Here is a 27,285-nt window from a genome sequence, read left to right on the forward strand (position 1 = left end):
ATGCCCTGTCCGTTACTGACTTAGAATGATAGCTGTAACATGCCCTGTGAGTACCTAGGGTAGAATGATAGCTCTAGCATACCCTGTTACTTCCACAGGTAGAATGATGGCTCTAGCATGCCCTGTCACTTCCTGGGGTAGAATAATAGATGTAGCATGCCCTGTCACTTCCAGAGGTAGAATGATGGCTCTAGCATTGCCCTGTCACTTCCTGAGGTACAATGATGGCTCTTGCATTCTCTGTCACTTCCTGAGGTAGAATGATGGCTCTAGCATGCCCTGTCTGTACCTGAGGTAGAATGATGGCTCTAGCGTGCCCTGTCCGTACCTGAGGTAGAATGATGGCTCTAGCATGCACTGTCAGTACCTGAGGTAGAATGATGGCTCTAGCATGCCCTGTCACTTCCTGGGGTAGAATGATGGCTCTAGCATGCCCTGTCACTTCCTGGGGTAGAATGATGGCTCTAGCATCCCCTGTCAGTACCAGAGATAGAATGGTGGCTCTAGCATCCCCTATCCGTACCTGAGTTAGAATGATGGCTCTAGCATGCTGTCCGTACCTGAGGTAGAATGATGGCTCTAGCATGCTGTCAGTACCTGAGGTAGAATGAAGGCTCTAGCATGCTCTGTCCGTACCTGAGATAGAATGATGGCTCTAGCATGCTGTCAGTACCTGAGGTAGAATGAAGGCTCTAGCATGCCCTGTCTGTACCTAAGGTAGAATGATGGCTCTAGAATGCCCTGTCACTTCCTGAGGTAGAATGATGGCTCTAGAATGCCCTGTCACTTCCTGAGGTAGAATGATGGCTCTAGCATGCCCTGTCTGTACCTGAGGTAGAATGATGGCTCTAGCATCCCCTGTCCGTACCTGAGGTAGAATGATGGCTCTAGCATGCCCTGTCCGTACCTGAGGTAGAATGATGGCTCTAGCATGCCCTGTCCGTACCTGAGGTAGAATGATGGCTCTAGCATGCCGTGTCTGTACCTAAGGTAGAATGATGGCTCTAGCATCCCCTGTCCGTACCTGAGGTAGAATGAAGGTTCTAGCATGCCCTGTCCGTACCTGAGGTAGAATGATAGCTCTAGCATGCCCTGTCCGTACCTGAAGTAGAATGATGGCTCTAGCATGCCCTGTCCGTACCTGAGGTAGAATGATGGCTCTAGCATCCCCTATCCGTACCTGAGTTAGAATGATGGCTCTAGCATGCTGTCCGTACCTGAGGTAGAATGATGGCTCTAGCATGCTGTCAGTACCTGAGGTAGAATGAAGGCTCTAGCATGCTCTGTCCGTACCTGAGATAGAATGATGGCTCTAGCATGCTGTCAGTACCTGAGGTAGAATGAAGGCTCTAGCATGCCCTGTCTGTACCTAAGGTAGAATGATGGCTCTAGAATGCCCTGTCACTTCCTGAGGTAGAATGATGGCTCTAGAATGCCCTGTCACTTCCTGAGGTAGAATGATGGCTCTAGCATGCCCTGTCCGTACCTGAGGCAGAATGATGGCTCTAGCATGCCCTGTCCGTACCTGAGGTAGAATGATGGCTCTAGCATCCCCTGTCCGTACCTGAGGTAGAATGATGGCTCTAGCATGCCCTGTCGTACCTGAGGTAGAATGATGGCTCTAGCATGCGTGTCTGTACCTAAGGTAGAATGATGGCTCTAGCATCCCCTGTCCGTACCTGAGGTAGAATGATGGCTCTAGCATGCCCTGTCCGTACCTGAGGTAGAATGATGGCTCTAGCATCCCCTGTCCGTACCTGAGGCAGAATGATGGCTCTAGCATGCCCTGTCCGTACCTGAGGTAGAATGATGGCTCTAGCATGCCGTGTCTGTACCTAAGGTAGAATGATGGCTCTAGCATCCCCTGTCCGTACCTGAGGTAGAATGATGGCTCTAGCATCCCCTGTCCGTACCTGAGGCAGAATGATGGCTCTAGCATCCCCTGTCCGTACCTGAGGTAGAATGATGGCTCTAGCATGCCGTGTCTGTACCTAAGGTAGAATGATGGCTCTAGCATCCCCTGTCCGTACCTGAGGCAGAATGATGGCTCTAGCATGCCCTGTCCGTACCTGAGGTAGAATGATGGCTCTAGCATGCCGTGTCTGTACCTAAGGTAGAATGATGGCTCTAGCATGCCGTGTCTGTACCTAAGGTAGAATGATGGCTCTAGCATGCCCTGTCCGTACCTGAGGTAGAATGATGGCTCTAGCATCCCCTGTCTGTACCTGAGGTAGAATGATGGCTCTAGCATGCCCTGTCCGTACCTGAGGTAGAATGATGGCTCTAGCATCCCCTGTCCGTACCTGAGGCAGAATGATGGCTCTAGCATCCCCTGTCCGTACCTGAGGTAGAATGATGGCTCTAGCATGCCGTGTCTGTACCTAAGGTAGAATGATGGCTCTAGCATCCCCTGTCCGTACCTGAGGCAGAATGATGGCTCTAGCATGCCCTGTCCGTACCTGAGGTAGAATGATGGCTCTAGCATGCCGTGTCTGTACCTAAGGTAGAATGATGGCTCTAGCATGCCGTGTCTGTACCTAAGGTAGAATGATGGCTCTAGCATGCCCTGTCCGTACCTGAGGTAGAATGATGGCTCTAGCATCCCCTGTCTGTACCTGAGGTAGAATGATGGCTCTAGCATGCCCTGTCCGTACCTGAGGTAGAATGATGGCTCTAGCATGCCCTGTCCGTACCTGAGGTACAATGATGACCTCTGCATTGCCCACTGCGGTTCTGGGGCGTCATACTGCAGTGGCCCTTGGCCTTGCCCCTTATTCTAGCCCTTCTGCCCGCATAATGCAGTAGTGTGACTCGGCCTGACACTTTTCCTATGTGCACTTGTGCAGATGTTCGCGCGTTATCTCTCCTCAGCGCTGCGGTTGCCAGCGTTAACCCCTTCCTGGCTGCACCCCTGCAAACCCTTCGCAAGCTGTAGCTGAATAAGAGGAAGTGAAGCTGGAGGGGAAGGAGGGGGTGCCCATATCTATACATACTCGAGAAACAAAAAAACAAAACATTTTCCACAGTAAAAATGACCCAAGGCTGTATGTACGACATGCTAATGCAGCGCCGGCAGAGGCCAATGGGCTGAGGCACACGGCTGTGGCGGGGGCTGGCGCTATTTGGGTGCTGAGCGCAGCCAATGGCGAGGCTGTCGGTAGCACAGGATAAGTAAGTTACCACAGAACAGGAACTTTCAGTCAGTGCATTAGCTCCGGAGGAGCGGGAGGAGGAGGGAGGCTGAGGCGGATCCCACAAGGTGCACGGCGATACCCCGGGCTCTGGAGAGAAGCACGAGAGCCCACGCGTGAGGAGACCACTCAGGGCACGGTGCCACCATGGACAGCGCGCACGCCAAGCCCGTGTCCGAGGTGCTCCGACACTTCCAGGTGAATGAGAGCTGCGGGCTGAGCACCGAGCAGGTCCGGAGGAGCCGGGAGAAGTACGGAGCCAACGGTGAGTGTCCGTGCTCCGGGTGGGGGCGGCCGTGCTGGGACTTGTGGTGCTCTCCTCCCCGTGGCTTCCGGCTGCGGCTTATTTCTGCAGATGGCTGTGGCTTCCCCTGGCAGGTGTCACAGGCTGCACATCTCGCCGTCAGGTGCCACTTGCAGGACTGGGCACAATATGGTGGCATCTGTTAGAAGTGCAATAATTTACTGTAACGTTTAATAGTGGCTCAAAGTGTCACCAAAAAAACAACTTTGTGTTCAAAAAGTATGTGATTTGTTTATAGCTCGTTGCCTTGGACACCGACCACTAATCTAGCGATCAGAAAGCAGATGCACAGTGCTTCCAAGCTCTTTTCTATGGAGTGTGTAAGCGCTGTTCTGCAGCCGGCCAGTATCGCAGTCACACACTGTCCTCCGGCCGCTTACAAACAAGACAGCAGTGGTGGTCGGTCTCCTAGGCAACGAGCTGTAAACAGTGTTTATATGAAGAATGACTTCAGTGCATTGCAAAAGTGCTTTCTTTTTACGATCACCATCTGACAATATCCATTCACAATGGGAATAACGCTTTTAATGCAAACATATTACAGCCCTATAACCTTTCTGATGGCGGGGTCACTTAGAGCATGCCAAAATCAGTTATTTGAGTCAAGACAAAGTAACAGGTCATTAAATCCACCTATGTTCTGGGCATAAGGGGTTAAACGGGTATTCTGATACCTCAGATAAAAAGCAAACAAAAATAAACAGGTTTGGGTAAATTTTGTGTAAGCGTACACATTAAGGTGCGGAATGCAGGCGTAGGGCTAGCTTAAAACTGCATTGGAGTGATGCATAAATGCCCCTGTTATAGGATAAGTCAGAGGGGAAGGGGTTAACTATGTTGTGCTTTACATCTTGAAGTGTGCCCGCCTGCAGTCATAGGTACTAGGCAAACCCTTCATCTGTCCCCACCGGTCTAGCAGAATGGGACCAGTACCTGCAGTAGTAGGACATCATTACCAGGCAAACCCTTCATCTGTCCCCACTGGTCCAGCAGAATGGGACCAGTACCTGCAGTAGTAGGACATCATTACCAGGCAAACCCTTCATCTGTCCCCACTGGTCCAGCAGAATGGGACCGGTACCTGCAGTAGTAGAGCATCATTACTAGGCAAAACTTTGAATCTACTTCCATTGGTCCTGCAGAATGGGACCAGTACCTGCAGTAGTAGGGCATCATTACTAAGCAGACCTCTCATCTGTCCCCACTGGTCCAGCAGAGTGGGACCGGTACCTGCAGTAGTGAGACATCATTACTAAGCAGACCTCTCATCTGTCCCCACTGGTCCAGCAGATTGGGACCGGTACCTGCAGTAGTGAGACATCATTACTAAGCAGACCTCTCATCTGTCCCCACTGGTCCAGCAGAATGGGACCAGTACCTGCAGTAGTAGGACATCATTACCAGGCAAACCCTTCATCTGTCCCCACTGGTCCAGCAGAATGGGACCGGTACCTGCAGTAGTAGAGCATCATTACTAGGCAAAACTTTGAATCTACTTCCATTGGTCCTGCAGAATGGGACCAGTACCTGCAGTAGTAGGGCATCATTACTAAGCAGACCTCTCATCTGTCCCCACTGGTCCAGCAGAGTGGGACCGGTACCTGCAGTAGTGAGACATCATTACTAAGCAGACCTCTCATCTGTCCCCACTGGTCCAGCAGATTGGGACCGGTACCTGCAGTAGTGAGACATCATTACTAAGCAGACCTCTCATCTGTCCCCACTGGTCCAGCAGACTGGGACCAGTACCCGCAGTAGTGGGACATCATTACTAAGCAAAACTTTTAATCTACTTCCATGGATCCTGCAGAGTGGGACCAGTACCCGCAGTGCCAGAAGCACAAAGCTGTCCCAGCTCCTCCAGTCAGTAATGGGCGGGCTCATCTACAGCACTTGGGAATCCCTCAATGACGCTGGTTCTGGGGATCCACCCCCTGTCAAGTAGAGAGACGGAGCCACTGAAACAAAGCTATAGAGATAAACTAGGCGTATGTGTTTAGAAGAGAACAATAAAATGATCCATTATTATGTACAAAATGTGATAGATGAAAGCTTGCAAAATGAATAGAGGTGTTTGTCACCAGCAGTGATCCTTCTGCACTGAGCGATCAGGAAAGGAAATGTTAATCCTATCACTCAGTGCAGAGGCTAGTATTCTGTAACTGACTTCCGAGTGAGGTGCTTGGGGAAATTGTGATCACCAGTACTGAGTGAGAAGAGAGAATCTAAGATTTTATGATCAAACAAGATATGTAAAACTTCACACTACCAGTTTTGCTTAGGGAGAAAGTTGCTTTAGATTATGGTAAATTAAACTCCTTTTTAAGACACTTGGGTGCAATTGATAGCTTAGACTTGGAAAACCATCTCATTGCCATTGCAGCATGGATCTATGAAATGTCCCCCAGCTTAAATAAGTTAAGTGGCTGTTGCTGTAGTTATGACTATTCCATGCTGTCCGATTGTGGGCTGTAGGTGTATCCATTTGGTTACGGATATGGATACAAGAATATAGAGATGTCACCGATGGTCTTCCCCACATAATTTGATGGTCAAGCACAGGTGACCATATAGATAAGACACAATTTATGAAGTCCTTGACTTTACAATCCTCTATGTACAGTATTATAGTTGCCAATAAACACCTTACAATCATACTATGATAGCACCAGTAGCTAACACTTATCTGTTAATAAAGCCAGGTCTAAAGGCCCAGTCACACACAACGACTTACCAGCGATCCCGAAAACGATGTGACCTGATAGGGATCGCAGGTAAGTCGCTGGGAGGTCGCTGGTGAGATGTCACACAGTCAGATCTTACCAGCGATGCAGGAACAATACAGGTCGCAGTAGCGACCTGTATAACGATCTCAGCAGTCACTGTGACCCTGTCACACAGTGTCAAACACAGCGATGTGTCCGGCCCAGCAGGACGTCGCCTTTGAAGAAAATGACCTGGACCATTCAGCAACGACTAGAGATCTCACAGCAGGGGCCTGATCGCTGGTAGATGTCACACATAACGATATCGCTAACGGGATCGCTACTGCGTCACCAAAACGGTGACTCAGCTGCGATCTCGCCAGCGATCTCGTTATGTGTGACAGTACCTTAACTGTTCGGAGATGGGACTGCACCACCTTATCACCAATGCATTTTCCTCTTCTAGAAGTGATCTGGATATATTGAGAAAATGTCAGCAAAATCGTATTGGTTTTTTTTTTTTTTTCTCTCCAGGATGTTCAAATGGTTCTGTAGAATCTGTTATACTTCAATTGCAGCCTCACAAAAAGTTCCTATTGGTATGATTCTCTGTACTCATGTCGGATTTTAGGGACAAGTTGCTTTGGACTGAGCAAAGTTGTAAGCAGATTTGAGTCCAGTCTGAGTAGCAATGATCAGGAAAACCTCTTCGGGTTGCATGCTTGTTCCGGAAATTCCACAGTGGTCGTGGTATGGTAGCGCTCTCTGATGTGGACATTGCCTTTAGGATACTCCTTTTTCAATGGCATAGGGTAGCGACTCCACCTCAAGACCTTATGGTTGCTTTGGATTTGATGTGTGGTGCTATCCAGTTCCTGATTCCCCAATTGCAGTTACTGTCGGTTAGTTTCAAAAGTGAACCTCAATTTGATTTCCTTACTATAAAGATGGTTTATGAATTGAGAAGTCTTGTTCACTCCCAGATCATTGGATAACTACATCATTAATGAATTGGGCCCCTTCACTGAGTGGGTTGGTCTCTCCCACCAGCCCTGGAGTACATTTTCTGCTGTTAGGGCACGGTGGCTCCCCTTTGTTGTACCCTTGAACCTACAGTAGAAATGGCTGTTAAACAGGAAGTGGTTTTTCGCTGAGATAGTAGAGGACAAATTCTTTGTTTTTTTTCAGTGTCATCTGAATTGGAAGTGTATAACACTCACATATTGGTAAGTAGGGTATCCTTCTTTATTGCAGGTCCATTATGTCTCTCATCTACGGTCATGGGGCTTTCAGGAAAGCTGTCAATATCTCATCAATATAGATGCCCATATTTTTTGTAATGATTCCATGCCAGCAACTCTGTGGGGTATTCTGCTGCAGATTTAGCAGTTACACAGAGCTCAGGAATATGCCGGACTACCTGGCAGCACGCCAAGTAGTCCTCTAATGATGATCTCCTACTGATTAAACAGTGATTTTATCAAAACTACACTAAGCATCCCAGTAAGTGACACATTGCCGGAATCAGGATCTCTGACCTTGTGTTATGGTACTCTCAGATTAGGTGGCAAAAACCTGGTGACAGATTCCCTTTAATCAAAATGTATCTGTCAATGATTTGACACTGGGACGGAGGATCACTTTCCAACAACACAATGCCCCAAAGCACACTACTACAACACCCTTGTGGTTTTAGGGGAAACGTGTAAATATATTGCAGTGGCCTAGTCTTGAAGATTGCTGTTCACCAGAGGACACCATCTAAATTGAAGGAACTGGAACAGTTTTGAACTTGGAGGAATGGGCACAAATCCTAGTAACAAGATGTGGAAAGCTCCTAGAGACTTGCAGCTGTAATTGCTGCAAAAAGGAGGCTCTACAAAGTACTGACTTTAGGGGGGTGAATAGTTACGCACACTGAAGCTTAGAATAATTTTGTCCTTTTTTTTTAGTTTGCTTAACAATAAAAGAAAACCAATTGGTCACCGTTTTAGGCATGTTCTGTACATAAACTGATGCCAACCCTCAAAAAAAAACAAACCTCCAAAAATACCTGTGACATCTCAGGTTGCGAGGTAACAAAACAAGAAAGATGCAAAGGGGTGAATACTTTTGCATGGCACCGTAGAAGGGTGAGAAAGGAGGTCTGACTCTACCTTCTCTCCTCCTTTCTCCCCGCTACATACGAGTTGACAGTTGCTACTAATAAGATTCTGTCTTCACTGAATGCAGATTTCTTGCATGAATTAAGAATATTGAGAATGAAAGATCAATCCTTTGTAGAGAAAGTGGATTTTGCTGACATATTAGAGTTGCTTTATTTTCTTTTTTTTTACTATTTATTAAATAAAGAAAAGTCTGGGTATCTCAGTGATACCATTAGGGACGATATGGGCAGAATTCACTGCCAACTGGGGCCAGGTGCTAACCCAAGGGTAAAGCATGGATAATGGCCACTCTTCTCAGAGCGTGGTGCATTTAACATATTTGTTCAGAAACAACAGTTTCACTCTGTTCCTACTTTTGCACGTAAGGCTATGTGCGCACGTTGCGTAAATACATGCAGTTACGCTGCGCTTTGTAGCGCAGCGTAACTGCATGCGTCCTGCGTCCCCTGCACAGTCTATGGAGATTGTGCAGGGGCCGTGCGCACGTGGCGTTTAAGAGCGCAGCGCTTCGGCTACTGCCGAAGCGCTGCGTAAAAAGAAGTGACATGTCACTTCTTTCCTGCGCTTTGCCGGCAGCTCCTGCTCTGTCTATGGCAGGAGCTGCAGGCAGAGCGCATGGAATCGGCGCTCACTACGGACATTTCTGCAGCGATCTAAAGCGCACATGTGCTCTTCAGATCGCTGCAGAAATTTCTGCAGGGCTAGTACGCAACGTGCGCACATAGCCTAATAGTTGTCTGGAATTGTAGTGCCATTTGCAGAGCAATGTGCACCTACATCGGTTAGTGTGTTTGTGTTCTGCCTTGAAGATCTTTTTCCAACTACTAAAACTGAACAATTGCAGCTTACAAGTGTAATATTCACGCAGAGCATTGTTTACTGTGTTTTTTGGTGTCACAAAGATGCACCTACATGCATGCATTTCCTTCTCCCAGCAAAGTCTGAGATTTCTATTTTGCTGTCCACACAGTGCATCTTTTTTTGGCTGCGTTTTTGAAAATGCAGCATGTCAATTCTCTTTGCATTTTTCCAGCATTTTTGATCCCTTCCAGTCAATAGATTTGACTTAAACACATTGGGCAAAACGCATCAAAAACGCATTGCGTTTTTTGGGACAAAAACGCTGCATCTTTGTGGTAAAAAAAACAACAAAAAAACAAAAGATGCTGCGTGTGAACATGCCTATGGGTGCATGCCCACGATCAGGGTTCACAACATTTTGGACACAGCATGCTTCAGCTGTGCCCAAAAGGCTGCAAATGTACAGTACAAGCACAGCGGATAGGATTTCTAGAAATCCAATGCGCAGTGTACATGTACTGCCTGCATTGTAAACTGACCTGCGGTGAGGCTTGACAAGCTGCAAGCATATCAAGTGCTGTGGAGCCGGAAGCGTCCTCTGTAGGGAGAACACAGCGAGAAACCAACTGCCCGAGCCTGGATCGTGAGCGCGAGCAGCTGTAGTCTACTGCAAAGGAGACTCGCAGGTCCTGATTGTGGGCACATACCCTAAGACTCAAATATGTGAAAGTTACAATATTTGTGGAATAACTTTACCATATGATGTATAAAATATGCATTTTTTTTTTGTTGCATAATGCAGAGTATTACATGTCATAGTTCTTGATCATAAATTTGGTAGCTAAACACCTGCTACTCTGGGACATAGGAAGACTTTCATCTCGCAACTGGTATGAAAGTTAAAAGTAGATACAATTTCCTTTTGGCTGCAACTGATTCGTATGAAACAAAAAGCAGTAACTCCAACTTTAATTTAAAAATAGCTTTTCAAAAAATGTCAGGCAAAACCAAACCGTGGGAAGTTGCACCATTTCTTAATAAAAGCAGACCCCCCTCCTACTTTTTTTTTTTTTTTTTTTTTTTTTACATGAATTGTAACAGTTCAAGGGGAAAAATAAATATACAATTCAATTCCATATCCCCTTTCCCTGTGTGTACATGTGTCGCCCAGGGAATGGGGTACTCTGTCCCGGGTGGTTTATTACTGGGGAATGTCACTTTGGTGGCCGTTGCCCGGACCCGTGCCCTGGGTGCTTTTTTAAAGGGGAGTATTTACAGGGTTGATTAAAGTCATTGGTGTGACTCCACCTGTGGGTTGCGGTTAATATGGCGAAACCACCACTGCTGGATTGGTTACTCCTAGGGCTGGTGGTAATGGCAGCTATGGTGGTAGGCCCTCCGCAGGCAGGGCTGAGCCCGGGGAGTTCTGTGACAATTTTTCGCCGTTTAATAAGGGAGGCCACACAGTGGGTTGCAGTTAAAGGGAACCTGTTAGGTTAAAAAAGCGTTCTGACCTGCAAGCAGGAGCCTGTGTGAGCTGCTAACCCCTTCCTACCCATCCCTGTGTTATGAAAGTAATAAAATAGGACATATGAAAGTAATAAAACTTATGTAAATAGCATAGGTCTCTAGCCCCATGGGCATCTACATGCTTTCCGTGATATTACGCCCCTGTGGGCGTGATACTATGGATTTACATGAGCGACGTCACTTCTGCAGCTTCAGAATCTTGCGTGCATGCGCTTACCATTCTCGTCACCTTCTCATTCTGGCGCTTTCTTCTCCGCTTCTGATGCGCACTGTGCATGACCGGAACCGCAGATGTCTTCTGAGCAAGCGCAGTGCGTGTCAGAAGCAGACACCAGGATGAGGCAGCGAGAATGGTAAGCGCTCACACGCGCGAGATTCTGATGTAGCGATGGTCACGTCGCTGATGTAAATCCATGGTATCATGCCCACAGGGGTGTAATACCATGGAAAGTATGTAGACGCTCACAGGGCGATGAGATGCCCATGGGGCTAGAGACTCTGTCCTTTACATAGGACATATGAAAGCAATAAAACATTGTTATATTGTGTAATATGAACGTAATAAAATAACGTTTTACAATAAAGGAAATTATTTTACGTGGATGTGCCGATATCCATCTTTTCCTTCTATTCAAGTTATAGTCTACCTGGCGGTCTTTATATCGTTGCACTCCATGGATGTGTGGTGACCTATTCCATTGGGCGTGTCAAGCTTTCCTCCACTTCGTCTGTTGATGCAGTACCCAGTAGTGCCCTGAGTGGCTCAGGGGCGCTACATTTGCACATATTACATAATTAATCAAAAAAACAGGAGTATTGAGAAAGCTGGCGAGTTGCCAAAAAAGGTCCATGTAAAAACGATCCACTGAAATTATGGGTGGCAGGAATATTAAACAATTGGAGAAAAAGGAATTGACCGCAGAGCCACTGAAAATACAAACGTTTTGCTTTAATATTGGAAATCCATTAAAAAAGGGTATAAAAAATGTAATCCCCAGTGCTAACAGACTTGTGTGTTTCTGGCATACACGGTGCCCTTACTTATAACCTGACTAAAGGTGCTGTTTGTCAGAAAAGCACAAGTCTGTACCAATGAAGCTAATAAATAAAAAAAAAAATATATATATATATATATATATATATATATATATATATATATATATATATATATATATATATATATATATATCTATATCTCTGACTGCGATACCATTAAAGGGAATCTGTCACCACTTTGACCATTTTAAACTGTTAATATGGGCATGCAGGTTAGGTTATAGGATGCTAAAAAAATGTCATGTCAAAATTATGCCTCACATCAGATGCCTTGTTGTGGAAATATCTTTTATCATTTTATATAAATAAGCTCTTCCAGGCTATGGGGCAGATGCTGCCCGGAAGATAACTCCGCCTCCAGAGCTTATGTTAAATAAAATGGACGTTACCAGTGTGATGGCCGCTCTCTGCTCACTGCACTCACACTTCTGCAGCGGCCGCTCAGCTTCAGCCTCCAGCAGGCAGACAGGGTTGCAACATTGTTGCAATGAAGCAGAGCTCGGGGAGCTGCAAAAAAAAGTGTTTCAAAGACCAATTTATAGGTACTTTCACACTTGCGTTAATTTCCTTCTGGCGCAATCCGCCCTTTTGGAAAACAGTGGAATCCGTTAACTGATTCCGCTGTTTCCCATAGACTTGTATGGGGACGGATTGTGCCAAAAGTACTTGCGTTGTTTCCGCCGGGTGGAAGGAACGCAGCATGTAACGTTTTTTGAGTGGCGGAATCCTTTGTGTTTTTTTTTTGTTTTTTTTTTTTTATCACAAAAGCTTTATTTTGTCTCTCGGCCGAACGCTCAGCTGAGCGCCCGGCAGCCGGCTATTGAGAGCGCTCAGCTGAGCAGCCGGCTATTGAGAGCGCTCAGCTGAGGGCCCGGCAGCCGGCTATTGAGAGCGCTCAGCTGAGGGCCGGCAGCCGGCTATTGAGAGCGCTCAGCTGAGGGCCTGGCAGCCGGCTATTGAGAGCGCTCAGCTGAGCAGCCGGCTATTGAGAGCGCTCAGCTGAGGGCCCGGCAGCCGGCTATTGAGAGCGCTCAGCTGAGCAGCCGGCTATTGAGAGCGCTCAGCTGAGGGCCCGGCAGCCGGCTATTGAGAGCGCTCAGCTGAGCAGCCGGCTATTGAGAGCGCTCAGCTGAGGGCCTGGCAGCCGGGTGATCAGCTGATCGTTCACAAGTATGCCAGTAATACTGTAAAGAAAAAAAAAATAGCTTTCTGTTGTTTTGTACGATCTGTTGCATCCATTGTGCCATTATGTGCAACACATCCGTTGCATCCGTCACACAATGCCATTCAACGCAAGTGTGAAACTAGCCTAATTTCTCCTGTTCTGTCAGTTACTTGTCTCACACTGGTAATGCCCCTTTTAATTATAATAAGCACTGGATTATAACCAAGTTGAGGAACTACAGTACTTTATATGCCAAACCTATTTGCGGACTCAAAGTATAATGGATTCCATTTATTCATGAAGACCTTTTCTTAAACTGTCCTACTGGCAGGTGCAGTAACGTGTTGAATAATCTAATTGCTCAACTTAATTTCTATGGCTGTGGGTGGTTTAATTTCTCGGTACATATGTTCGGATCCTTAAACTAAAGCAACACTGATTAATTATAAGATGTTTAATGCATGTGCAAGGAAGCGCTACCTATCCTTTAAGAAATGCTATCGCAGCTATAATTAGTATAACACCTTCTATGAATTATGTAAGCGTGTTATAAGACAAGGCTACAGCTTTCCAATTACAAGATAAAATACTTTTTGAGATAATGAAATATTGTGTAGAATTTGAGTTCTTTTATTTAACATCTGTGAATGATATTTTGAAACTAAAAAAGCTGTAAAAATACACCACAATTGCTGAAAATTTGGAACGTGTTAACACATCACTTTCAGGAATCATTTCACACTTTGATACAAACTCATATCGTACAGATTCTTGATAGGAATTTTGGTTTTACAAAGTGTTCCAGTTTTTTTTTTTTTTTTTTCTCTATAGCAATTTTATTTATTTTTTTTGTTCTGTATTGTCATTTTTGGTTAAAGATTTAAGGGGCATTCAACCCTGAAGATATACGCTGTTCAGAATTATTAGGCAAGTTGTATTTTAGAGGTGTGGTTTGTTTGGTTTTTTTTTTTTTTCTTTATTCTTGATCAAGAACTATGTTCTCAATCAACCCAAAAGACAAAAGACTCATGAATATCAAAGCTTAATATTTTTGGAAGTTGGAGTGGTTTTTTTTTTTTAGATTTGGCTATCTTAGGAGGATATCTGTTTGTGCAGGAAACTATTACTGTGCAGAATTATTAGGCAACTTAATAAAAACCAAATATATTCCCATCTCACTTGTTTATTTTCACCAGGTAAACCAATACAAAGGCCCAACCATAAATATATGGTTGGGCCTATATTAAATAAATATATATATCTCTCTATCATAAAGGCCCAACTGGTGGAGGGCTGAAGTGATAGTTGACTTTGTGGAATGTTCTCTGATCTCCCTACTGCATCTCTGGAGCTCTACCACAGTGATCTTGGGGTTCTTCTTTACCTCTCTCACCAAGGCTCTTCTCCCATGATTGCTTATTTTGGCTGAATAGCCAGGTCTAGGAAGAGTTCTAGTGGTCCCAAACTTCTTCATTTCAAGGATTATGGAGGCCACTGTGCTCTTAGAAACCTTTAGTACTGCAGAAATTCTTTTGTAACCTTGGCCAGATCTGTGCCTTGCCAATTCTGTCTCTGAGCTCCTTGGGCAGTTCCTTTTGACCTCATGATTCTCATGTGATCTGACATGCACTGTGAGCTGTGAGGTCTTATGTAGACAGGTGTGTGCCTTTCCAAATCAAGTCCTATCAATTTAATTAAACACCGCTGGACTCCAATGAAGGAGTAGAACCATCTTAAGGAGGATCACAAGGAAATGGACAGCATGTGACTTAAATATGAGTGTCTGAGCAAAGGATCTGAATACTTTTGACCATGTGATATTTCAGTTTTTTTTTTTTTGTAAATTTGTAAAATTATTATTTTTATTTATTTTTTTTATTTTTTTTGTCCAAGATGGGGTGCAGAGTGTACATTAAACACTTTTTTTTTTTTTTTTTTTTTTTGGCTTTAACAAATGGCTGTAATGAAACAGTGAAAAATGTAAAGGGGTCTGAATACTTTCCACACCCAGTGTAAGGGTAAAAGCAAAGACACAAAGTATGCCTGAAACCATCACCGGACTGCTAGAGACTCTAGAGTGAACAGGAAAGTAGGATTAAGGTAAGTATTTCTGAAAAAGTCTAAACTTTCAATAAACCTCAAAATGATCCTTTAGAATTAGATGATCTTGTTGAAGCTGCTTCACATCTCTCCTATCTATCACATGCGCAGTGTTGTGCACACGCTGCAGCTGGCAGTAAGAAGTAGGCTGCAAGAAGTACATGATGGAACTCTGATTTGGCAAAGTGAGGAAATAAGTTATTGCTGCCAGAACCCCCTAAAATTGATTCCATCCTGAAGAGACGTGCTGGAAAAGGGGCAATTGTCTATCAAGCCACTCAGTGGGGCAGCACGTATTTAATAATTGAGCGATTGCTTGAGCTGAAACACTTTCTTGTAGACTTGGCCAACTCTAAGGCTATGTGCGCACGTTGCGTCGGAGTACCTGCAGTTTATTCTGCACGTTTTCCTTCCCTTGGTTTTTGACCAAATGGCTTTTGACAATTTTTTTTTTTTTTTTAGCGCTAAAAACGCATGCGTATTTACCGCGTTTTTAGTGCGTTTTCAGCACTTTTTACCTGCGTTTTCACCTGCGTTTCTGCAGATGCGTTTTGTAGATCAAGACACTGAGAAAGTTGAAATGGTCAAAAAGAATGAAAAAAGAGGAGAAAAAGGATAAAATTAACTTTTAATAACTATATGGAAAATTATCAATTTTAATGAAATAGTGGTTATGCACATTTTAACAGAAAAATAGGTAAAGTTTTTATTTTTAGCATTTAAATTTTCGGTTATTGTGTGTGTATAAAGGAACATTAGAACCCTTTAATTTTTGGCCAGAAAAGCATGCGTTTTTGGAGCCAAAAACGCAGTGGAAAAGCAGGTAAAAAGCATGAAAAACGCAGGAATTGTGCTTTTGGTTGCATTTTGCGATTTCTCATTGACTCCAATGTTAAGGAAACGCTGCAGAAATGGCAAAAACTGACATGCTGCTTCTTTTTCAGCATGATTTTTGACCCAAAATATGCAAATTAAACGCTGCAGAAAAAAAAGCAAAGTGCAGACAGGATTTCAGCTTTTCCCATAGACTTTGCTGGAAAACAAAAACGCATGCGTTTTTGCGCAAAAACGCTGCAGAAACGCGGTAAAAAACGCAACGTGTGAACATAGCCTTACAGAACACTAAATGAAGGTCAATGGATACAGGTGGCTGAATTGAAGAAATTGGTCCATCACCCATTTACAGTAACTAAAAAAAATTGCAAGCTGAGGATTTAACTCCCAGTATTTTCATAAATGATTAGAAGAACATGCTGATGGCATTGCTGCTTCAATGAAACAGAGAGAGACACTGCTATTTGAAAATAAAATTCTTCTGGCAGCTGTGTACGTGGACCCAAGTCATCGTGTATTGCTGGATGATCAACAGTTTCCTAAAAAAAAAAAAAAAAAGCTCTGACTGAGGTATCAGTTAGGATGAATGGGCTACAGGACTGCCAAGAGCAAGAGAAATTGGATACTGCCAGTGCTACTGCTGCCGTATCTTTAGCCTCATCAGATGAGGAGTTTAATTTTTGAATAGTATTTGGATCAGGCAAAGTGTTTCCTCAGGGAATTGGCATAGTTTTTGTTTTCACGGCTAGCCTACATACCCATTATAACCTTTGGTGATCTTCACATGTCTGTGTATTCATATGGACAGTATCCATGAGAACCACAGACATGACTTTTTTTTTTTTTTTTTCTCGCAATTGATGAATTGGGCAAAAACATTTGAACAGCCTTGCTAGCTTGAGTGGTCGGCATATGTAACGCGCCCAAACTCAGCCTTTTTGGTAAAGTCTGTGACCTGTAAGAACACCGAACCTCGGTATTGCTCCTCTCTACTCCTAATGAAATTTAATGGCTCTCACAAGTAGCTTCCAAAGAGATGATTCTACTGCGAAGGTTGTTACATCTTTGGAACTAAAGTGAAAATTGAAATTATCCAAAAGTGATTGCTGATTCTTGGCTTAACAAAAGGCAACAGGAACACTTTGTAGCACAGTCAAAGGCTATATTCACATGCCTTGTAAACTAAACCTTGCTCCATAAGCAGCGGCTGTGCTACATTCTATTAAGGTGCATGTTGCCCCGTAGACCCCACTTTTATAAAAATCTCCCGCTGTTTATGTACATTGTCCAGGTTGACGGGCATCCTAATCTATGCCTCCCCGCCCCCAAAACACTGGGGGTAAAATGGTGGGGGTGTCTTACAATGTGGATATGGCTTACCGGGTGGCGGCAGTGGAGTGGGCTCATAGGAGGCAGTGTCGGCACTACTGAGCGTGTCACTGCAATGTCTCGGGGGGCAGCGGGTGCCTGATCTGACTGCAGGCTTTATTTTGAATCTCCCATGGTTGATGCGATGAACTTCTTCAAGAAAATGGCTGCAGAGGGATGTGTGTGAAGTATGACGCGATAGATTTCAAGTAAATGTCCGAGCAGGTCTTTCTGCGCTTGCGCCGCCTCTGCGGCAGTTTTCTTGAAGTCCATCGTGTCAACCGCGGTACTGGCTAAATTCCAGTGGTTAGAAGGACCTCTGCTGATGTTATACCCATGTGACCAGAAGGGGTGGGCAATTCAGCGCAGTCAGATCAGGTGCTCGCCGCCGCAGCGACACTCCGTCCTGTAACCCTCCTGAGTTGCTGCAATGCAGTGACACCCCCGCAACACGCTGGCAGATCAGTGGTGCCCACCGCCGCGACAACCCCGAGGCCGCAGTATCGCCGACCATGCCTCCTGTGACCTTTCTAAGCCGCTCCCCCCCCCCCCCCGGTGAGCATTAGGATTACGACACACTAGGATAAAACCGACCCTCATTTTAACATTAAAAATTATTTTTTTCCTGTTTTCCTCCTCTTTTATAATCTGACGCATCTTATAAACCAAAAAAACCCGGTATTACTTTTGTGTAGTCATATTTGCGTTAAGATGGTGAAAAACTTGTTGGGACCGTGTCCCGCGGAGACAGCTGTGGTTCGGTATAACAGATCAGCCCAGGTAAGAGCTTTCTGACAACTTTCCGAAAGGATTTGAGCTGCTGTTCTGTTTAGTAGATAGGTAGCGAACTCTACCATGCTCGATACTCCTATTCATAGGGTATTGCTTACTCTGGACTGTGCCGAATACTCCGCTGGGAGAGCAGTGCTAGGTCACAGCAAGGTGTGTAAGCAAGGATGTTTCTAATCCCTTACAAGAAGCAGAGATCTTGGAAATTGCTGGAGTGAAAACTAAGTATACTAAAATTACATAAAATATTTTGGTCCTTAGATCATGAAATGTTGTTTCTTTATTCTTTCATGATTGTTTCTTTATTTTTTGCAGATTTTAACGTCCATTTTGTTTGGGTTATTGACTTTTTCTTATAAGGTATACAATATACGAAGATATATAATTTTTTTTTTTTTTTTCTGACAACCCTGATCTCTTACAAAGTAGGCAAGGCTGTTCTGTAAATAGTGAGGTAACAGGAACTCTATTGTATTACATAATGTATTTTGTACATGTGCCAGATATTTCTGAAAATACAGAAACAAAGCTTAATGAGCTATTGTCCCAACACATTGCTGCCATTCTGAAATTTGCTTTGCTTTAGTATATTTAGGTGCAGAACTATCAGTAAAACTTGGCTTGTAACTAATTTTAGCAAATAAAAGGCATGTGTCCATTTGGTTTAGCTGCATTGCCTCCTGGGGTGCTGGAGAAAGCTAAAGTCACAGATAATTCTTATTATTCCCAAATTGTTGGAAATAAGTCTGGTTTTTCTCTTGACTCTCCAAAGTTTTCTATAACAGTCTATAAAGGGAAAAATTATACCCAGAACATACTTTGTTTACATAAAAAAAAAAAAATTCCACTGATCAGATCACAAAATAGGCACAAACCAAAGGTTCACAATAAAACTAAGTACTACAGTGGGGAAAAGAAGTACCGTATTTTTCGCTTTATAAGACGCACTTTTGTTCCCCCAAATTTTGGGGGAAAGTAGGGGGTGCGTCTTGTAAGCCGAATATACGGGGAGATGTATGTATGTATGTATGTATGTATATGTATACATAATATTACTGCAGGGTCCAGGGGAGGTGGGGGCTGCTGGGGGCAGGGGAACGCTGCAGCCGCAGCCTTTGATCTCCCGCTCATATAATATGCACAGCCGCTGTCCATCTCCGGTGGTGCTGAAATCGCACCGCAGTGAGGGGCTGGGGCAGCGGTGCATATTATATGTCTCTGCGCCCCCCTGTGATGGCACATGCCCCCCCCCCCCTGTGTTAGATTTGGCCCCCAGGCTGCTGCTCATTCTAAAATAAAAAAGCTTTACTTACCCCCTCCAGCGTTTCTCCCCGGTGTCCCTGCTTCCACTGTGATCAGGCAGGCAGAGATCTCAGTCTGCTGTGCCGATCACATGACCGCACTGAGAACCAGGAAGTGGAAGAACAGAAGCAGGGAGGGAGATCAGCGCTGGAGGAGGTAAGGAAAGAGTGTTTTATTTTACTATGGGCAGCAGCCTGGGGGCGATATCTAACACAGGGGGACTTGTGCGATCTATATAGGGGCAATGGGCAGCACCATGGGGCAATATCTAACACAGGGGAACGTGTGCAATCCATAGGGGGCCATATGCAATCCATAGGGGGCCATAGGCAGCACAGGGAATGTATGCAATCCATAGGGGGCCATAGGCAGCACAGGGGAATGTATGCAATCCATAGGGGGCCATAGGCAGCACAGGGGAATGTGTGCCATCACAAGGGGGCTATATTCAATATAAGGGGGCCATATCCAGATTAAGGGGGCTAATTTTGGGATGGGGGGCTATGAGGGACATATACCCTATATAATTTGTTAGAGGGACACTGGCATAAGATGGACCCCATTCTAACATTAAAAAAAATAATTCTCTTTTCCTTCACCAAATTTGGGGGTTCGTCTTATAATCAGGTGCGTCTTATAAAGCGAAAAATACGGTATTTGATGCACTGCCAATTTTGCAAGTTTTCCCGCCTACAAAGAATGGAGAGATCTGTAATTGTGAGTTGCAATTAGAGGTCAGACATTTCCTGTAGTTCTTCACCAAGCTTGCACACACTGCAGCAGGTATTTTGGCCCACTCCTCCATTCAGATCGCCTCCAGCTCTTGCAGGTTTTGGGGGCTGTCGCTGGGTGACATTGAGTTTTAGTTCCCTCCAAAGATTTTTCTATTGGGTTCAGGTCTTGGGAGTGGCTAAGCTACTCCAGGACTTTTAAATGCTTCTTACGGAGCTATTCCTTATTTGGCTTGGCTTTGGGTGTTTCCGGTCATTTTGCTGTAAGACCTAGGTATGACCCACCTTCAGTGCTCTTACTAAGGGAGTTGACCAAAATCTCACAATACATGATCCCAACCAGCCTACCTTTTTAATACACTGCAGTCGTCCTGTTCCCTTTGCAGAAAAACACCACCTAAGGAATTAAATTTTTACCCACATGCTTCAAAGTTGGGATGGTGGTCTTGTGGAGTGGAGTTGATGCCAAAATTTACTTTTTTGGTCTCATCTAACCTTGCGTGCCCTGCACGATTTTAACACCTTCACCCCTGGGGTTTTTTTTTTTTTTTTTGCAAGATGAGTTGTACTTTTAAATCAAACCATAAGTTTAACAATATAATGTGCTGAGAAATTGCAAAAAAAGTGCAATTGCACAATTGTTTTGGGATATTTTCACTATATGGTAAAACTGATGTCTGTATGATGCCTCAGATCGGTACGAGTTCGTAGGTGCCAAACATGTATAGGTTTACTTTTATCTAAGTGTGTGTGTGTGTGTGTGTATGTGTGTGTATATGTGTGTATATGTGTGTATATGTGTGTATATGTGTGTATATGTGTATATATGTGTATATATGTGTATATATATATATATATATATATATATATATATATATATATATATATATATATATATATATATATATATATATATATATATATATATATATATATATATATATATATATATATATAATATTATACACACATCTCCACACATCTCCTGAAGTTTGTCCAAAAAAGTGGCCCATATTTTCATGCCATTTTCCGTAAACCGTAGCTTTTTCCTTTTTGGGGCTATGGGGCTCAGTGCTTATTTTTTGCGTCTCAAGCTGACGTTTTTAATGGTACCATTTTTGCGCAGGTGATACCTTTTTTCTTTTTGATTACTTGTTGCACTTTGCACAAAATTTGCAACAACCAAAAAACGTTGAAAATTTTTTGCCACTACGCGATTTACCGATCAGATTAATTGATTTTAGATTTTGATCGAGCATTTCTTAATGTGGCGATACCAAATCTGTGGGGGGGGGGGGGTGTGTTTTTTTTTTTTTTTTTTTTGCCCTTTAATTTTTAATGGGGCGATTTGGGCGGGGATTAGAACTTTTTAGGTTTTTTTATTTTTTTAAAAGCGTTTTTACTTTTTTACTAGTCCCCCTAGGGGACAATATGGATCAGCAGTCTGATTCATTTCTGCTGATCATCAGAGCAGCACAGTTCTGATCAGCAGAAATGCTGCGTTCTTGTTAGGCTATGTCCGCACGTTGCTTTTTACCTGCTTTTTTTTGCTGCTTTTTCAACTGCAGCGTTTAATGGCACAATGGTTGTGTTCTGCTTTTCAAGCAAAGTCTATGGGAATTTGGGTTTCTTGTCTGCACTATGCTGTTCAAACTGCAGCCTTTTTGTTGCAGAACTTTGGTCAAAAACTCAGCTTTGCAGTGCAAAACCCAAATGGCAAAAACAATTTACAAGATTTTTTTTTTTTTTTTTTTTTTTCGGTCCGATGTGGACTGAGAAAAAAATCGCAGATGCGAGCTGATTCATTCACTAACATGTGTCCGATTCCAATACGAGTTTTTCTCGCATTGCTCTACTGCGAGAAACTCGCAAGTGAGAAGCAGCCCTTATGCTTACTCTACGAGGCGAGATCTTGCATGGAGCCCGAGAACTAGTAAGATTGACAATCCATCTTTATTGAAATAAACATATCTAATAATTGCACCAACAGTTGTTGCCTTCTCACCAAGCTGCTTGCCTACTGTCCTGTAGCTCAGCCCAGCTTGCTCAGGTCTACAGTTTTTGTCCCTGGTGTCATTAGACAGCTATTCGGTCTTTGCCATGGTGGAGAGGTGTGAGTGTGAGAGTTTTTATACAGGTAACGAGTTCAAACAGATGCAATTAATACAGGTAATGAGTGTAGAGTAGGAGGGCTTCTTATAGAAAAAAAATAACTGTTCTGTGAGAGACAGAATTCTTGCTGGTTGGTAAGTGATTTTAAATAATTTGCATTTTATTGCATGAAATTATTTAAAGTCATACAGTGTGATTTTTCTGGATTTTTTATTTTATTCTGCCTGTCACAGTTGAAGTATACCTACAATAAAAAAATTACAGACCTCTCTATTCTTTGTAGATGGGGAAACTTGCAAAATTGGCAGTGTATCAAATAGTTATTTTCCCCACTGTCTGGCCACAGAGGGGAAAAAAAAAAGAAAACTGGTTGAAATCCCATGCTTGAAATAACCCTAATGTCAAGATAAAGGTAACAGGGAACTGAATTGGTTAACTTTAGACTAGTGCATTACTATTAATGCATACAGTTTTGCCCTTTTCAGTATATTTGATATTGCTCTCCTTATGCTTTATGCAGATTGGCATTTTTCTGAGAATATTCTACCAGGTGCATACTTGTCAGTTTCATCGTCCTTTGCCAATTTTTTTTTTTTCTAAGATTCTATGTCATGATTTCATGTGTTCAGCAGGTCCTGGTTTGTGGGCATTGAGTATCATGTGTAAAAGCTCCATATGCATATTATAGCTGCAGTCCCTCTGATCACATTACTTTAGATTCCTGCAGCAGAAGTATATGGTCGGACGTTCTTCCCATGTACACCTCAGACGGAAGACTGAGGTGTGTGCCACTATAGGCATTCAGTGTAGCACAGGCTTCCACTTTATAAAAAGAAACGAAAATGTATTTTTTTATTTTATTTTTTTTTTTTATTTTCCCTATACACCATTTTTAATGCCCAAACGGCCTCCACAGCACTAGGTTTGCTGTATATAGCCAGAGGTTTTCCCGGTAGATGTGCCAAATATAGGCTCTAAGCGTGATGTGAATGGTACCTAAAACAGCTGGCTGGTTCTGGTTGCTTCAATTCTGATTATATAATTCCGCTTAATCCTATTCAGTGTTTAACCCAATTGTATCTCACTACTTTCACACATCCGGTTTGAGCACTGCGGCTCAATCCGGCTGTGAAACCTATGCAACGGATGCGTCAAACACCGCATCCTTTGCATAAGTTTTTACATGCGGCCCATCCGTGTTTTTTTTTGTTTTTTGTTTTTTTTTTTTTTCCGGTTGCGGCACGCTACGGAGCATGCCTAGTGGAAGAAACTGCATGCGGCGGCCGGATGTGGTTTTTGCCGCATCCGGCGCCCATAGGCATGCATTGAAAAATGCGCCGCAGCAGCCGGATGCGGTGCAATGCATTTTTTTTGCTGGAGCAAAAAACGTGCCAGGAAACGTTCCATCCGGCCACCGCATCGGTTATGCGCCAATGCAAGTCAATGCTGTAAAAAACCGAAACCGGTGGGAAAAAAAAAACCTTTTTGTTTTTTCAGCAGAGCGCCGGATTGTGCTGCACTGCTACAGCCGGATGTGTGAAAGTAGCCTTAACATGTAATTTGGAAATTTGTTGTGTTCTTAGTGCATTGTGTTTTACCTACATTAAATTAATTTGCCATTTCTCTGCTCATCTGTATCAGGTCTCTAAACCCATCTGCCTGTAATGTTATCTTCTGTGTCAATAGTATTCCAATATGGAAATTTGACTCTCTAAGCCATGTACAAGGTCAACTACAACTACACTGTAAAGAAGGGTAAATACAGTATTAATCACCTGTAATATTTCAGTAGTAATGTCCGTAATCAGAAAAAAGAACAGTCCAATTTCTTTCAAAAATGGCACCCTTTGCCTATAGGTTAAGTGTGGTATTACCACTTATTTCCATTAAAGGGAATAGGGCAACCCTTTGGAAGACTATCTGTCACCAGGGTTTTGCTAACTCATCATCTGAGAGCAACATGATGTAGGAAAAGACATCCTCAATCCACAGATGTATCACTTACTTTAATGGGTGCAGCAGTTATGACAGGATGAAGCAGGGCTGAGAAAGCTATCCCTGCCCACAGCAGGCTCTCTATGTACATAGTCTATTGACAGTTAGCTGCTTATCACAGGATGGGGAGGAGTGAGGTCCAGACCTGATTGTGATACTCATCTAGTGCTAAAACCTTCATTAGAAATAAAACCCGCTCAGTGTGATAAGAAACACCTCACCTAATTGTCCCTTTTTTTTTTTTTTTTTTTTTTTTTTTTTTTTTTTTTTTATACCACTACCTTATGCAGCCCCCTGATTACATAGCAAAAACCTGCTTACAGATTCCATGGAAATGTTTTTTTTTTTTTCTTATTCCCTTATGATATGGTGCGCCTTATGAGAGTTTCCAGGCCCTTGGCTTATTAATAGAACTGTCACCTATGTTTCACATATGTGCAAGTAACAAATAAAAAGCATTGTTTCTATTAGCAGAATTTGAGCAAGCTGCTGCAGGTTCAGCTAAAAGCCAGAGAAATGACACACAATTATTTAAAGCATTTTTGGACAGCTGCTAAGTTAATGTAATGTCTCGTATCTAATCATATCTGAATTGCATTAACTCATAGTTCTCAATATTTCAATTTTTTTTTTTTTTTTTTTATATGCATTGAATGTAGACCAACTTGACAACTTAAGGGTATGTGCGCACGTTGCTTTTTACCTGCTTTTTTGCTGCTTTTTCTTCTGCGCTGTTTAATGCCAAAATGGATGTGTTCTTCTATTCAAGCAAAGTCTATGGGAATTTGGGTTTCTTGTTCACACTATGTTGTTCAAAATGCTGCCTTTTTGTGGCAGAACTTTGGTCAAAAACTCAGCTTTGCAGTGCAAAACCCAAATGTCAAAAACAATTGACATGTTGCTTCTTTGAAAAGCTGAGTTTTTGACCAAAGTTCTGCCACAAAAAGGCAGCATTTTGAACAACATAGTGTGAACAAGAAACCCAAATTCCCATAGACTTTGCTTGAATAGAAGAACACATCCATTTTGGCATTAAACAGCGCAGAAGAAAAAGCAACGTGCGCACATACCCTAAATCTGATCTGTAAACTGAAGGTTCTGAGAATGAGAAAAAAAATAAATATATATATTTATTTATTTATTTATTTATTTATTTAAAGACGGCGAGAGACCGCAACTACACGAACTCAGACCGTGGGCACGAGCAGCTGTGGTCTCCTGCAGAGGAGACTTGCGGCCCCGCAGGTCAGGACCCCTACGCTACGTCCAGGACACAGCGAGTCCTGGTAGTGTGCACATACAATTTGTGACCTTTAGGGCTCATGCGCACGTTGCGTAATTACATGCATATTGCACTGCAGCATCAATGCATGTGTCCCCTGTACAATCTATGTAGATTGTGCATGACACGTACGCACGATGCTTTTATGACCGCAGCGATTTGGATGCCTAAATTTTGACCCAAATCCGGATGTTCATAAAATGAGCATGTCGATTATTCCGTGCGCTATGGATGCAGCTCCCACTCGGTCTATGGTGGGGGCAGCACCCATAGCACATGAAATCTGCTTTTTTCTACAGAAAAACTGCATTCATTATGCAGTGTTTCTGCAGCGATTTGAAGCGCACATGTGCTGTCAAATCGCTGCAGAATATTCAGCGGGTAGATGCCTATGAGCCCTTAGAGCTGATAGAAGCTTTTGAAATTTGAATAAACAAAGTTTGACTTTTTTTTTTTTTTTCTCTCAAATTTTAGTTGCAATGGATTGATTTATCTGAAATTGAAATACTGCAAAGCCATAATTTGCCCTGAAAATACATGTTTAAAGCAGCATTCCAGCTTTTTACTTTTTTTCAGTGCTGGAGTGTTGCCTGAAAGGTGGTTCACTGCAGAGCAAAATGGCCGCACTGATGTAAAACTGACAGAAGGCATTTTCTGAATACCTTCTGTTGCTAGCTCTGCCTATGAGTGGCGCTATCGCTGAACACTCATACCCCCCCCCCTATCACGTGACCCAGGCTTCAGTGACCTCTGATGTTCGGAGATGTCACGTCAACCTCCGGAATTGGAAGTAGACATGGAATCACCAAGGCAGGACCCAGTCTCCATGAGTGACTGGGCAGTGGGCTGAGTTGTATTAGGGGACTTTAAAGTTGTGATCATCCGATCGCTTGTGCTGTAGCACTGTACACTAATCTGTATAGCAGAAATGATGATTTTCTATTAATGCAGGCTTTCAGATGGCGTTCACAAGAGTGTCATAACAGACACTGACCATTTACCTGACCCATGGCTGTCGTGACAACTAATCGACGCCACGCAATGACTTCATGGGAGCAGGGAATGTCGCACTTTCCACCAGCATGTGTTAAAGCCCACTGACAGCAGGATTTAACTGGTTAACAGCTGCAGGCGGATCTCGCATCCACTCATAGCTGTTAAAGGCACATGTCAGCTGATCAGTTTAGCTGTCGTGTAGAGAACAGCAAACCAGAACTGTAAAGTTTGGCGTTTGTACCGAACACAGAATTTTTTTTTTTTTTTTTTTTTTTAAAACCATAATTGTTTGTTTGGGTGCTGTACACATGCTAACCATTCAATCAAGCATAGTGGTGCTCAGGTATGCTCAAAGTTTAGCTCAGTGCAAGCCGCTTGTAGTCTATGGCTCTCAATGGGGGCAAAAACATTTTTGGATGTACAGTATTTTGTACAACCCCACCCAAAATTGCTATGTTTATTATTGGGCAGTTCGGCCATATGTGGGCGGAGAGCCGATCGTTGACTTCCCTTGGGGTTTGGGCTCCGGATCAAGTTCAGGTCAAGCAGAGTCCTGAATTGAACTTTAAAGTCTGCTAAACTCTGCGAACCCGTATTTCAAGGGATCCTCTCATCTTTAGTCATGTGCATTGACAGATGGGGGCTTGGCATCAAAGCAAGGAGCTCGACCTAGGATGTACATGGTCGAGAAAGTTAATCCTTTTAAAAGAATCTGATAAAAATTACGTCGGTAGGAAATGTCCAAAAGGTTTTAAAACCTGGCTAGTTAAAGCTGATGTACACAAAAAAAATAAAAAAAATAGTTTGACACGCAATGTGAAGTAGACAATGGCAGTTAAATGTCTGGATTTATTGT

The 27,285-nt window shown here is 43.4% G+C and overlaps 1 protein-coding gene across 1 annotated transcript in view; it reads left to right on the forward strand.

Annotated features, from left to right (window-relative positions):
- Positions 1–3,205: 3,205 nt before the first annotated feature.
- ATP2A3 (ATPase sarcoplasmic/endoplasmic reticulum Ca2+ transporting 3) overlaps positions 3,206–27,285 on the forward strand; it is a 302,766-nt gene continuing 278,686 nt past the window's right edge. The window contains exon 1 of the mRNA XM_075336373.1: positions 3,206–3,456. Coding sequence (XP_075192488.1) covers positions 3,339–3,456 — 118 coding nt within the window. The 5' untranslated portion in view covers positions 3,206–3,338. The remainder of the gene's footprint in view (positions 3,457–27,285) is intronic.

Source organism: Anomaloglossus baeobatrachus, chromosome 2, assembly GCF_048569485.1.
Source record: "Anomaloglossus baeobatrachus isolate aAnoBae1 chromosome 2, aAnoBae1.hap1, whole genome shotgun sequence".
NCBI lineage: Eukaryota > Metazoa > Chordata > Amphibia > Anura > Aromobatidae > Anomaloglossus > Anomaloglossus baeobatrachus.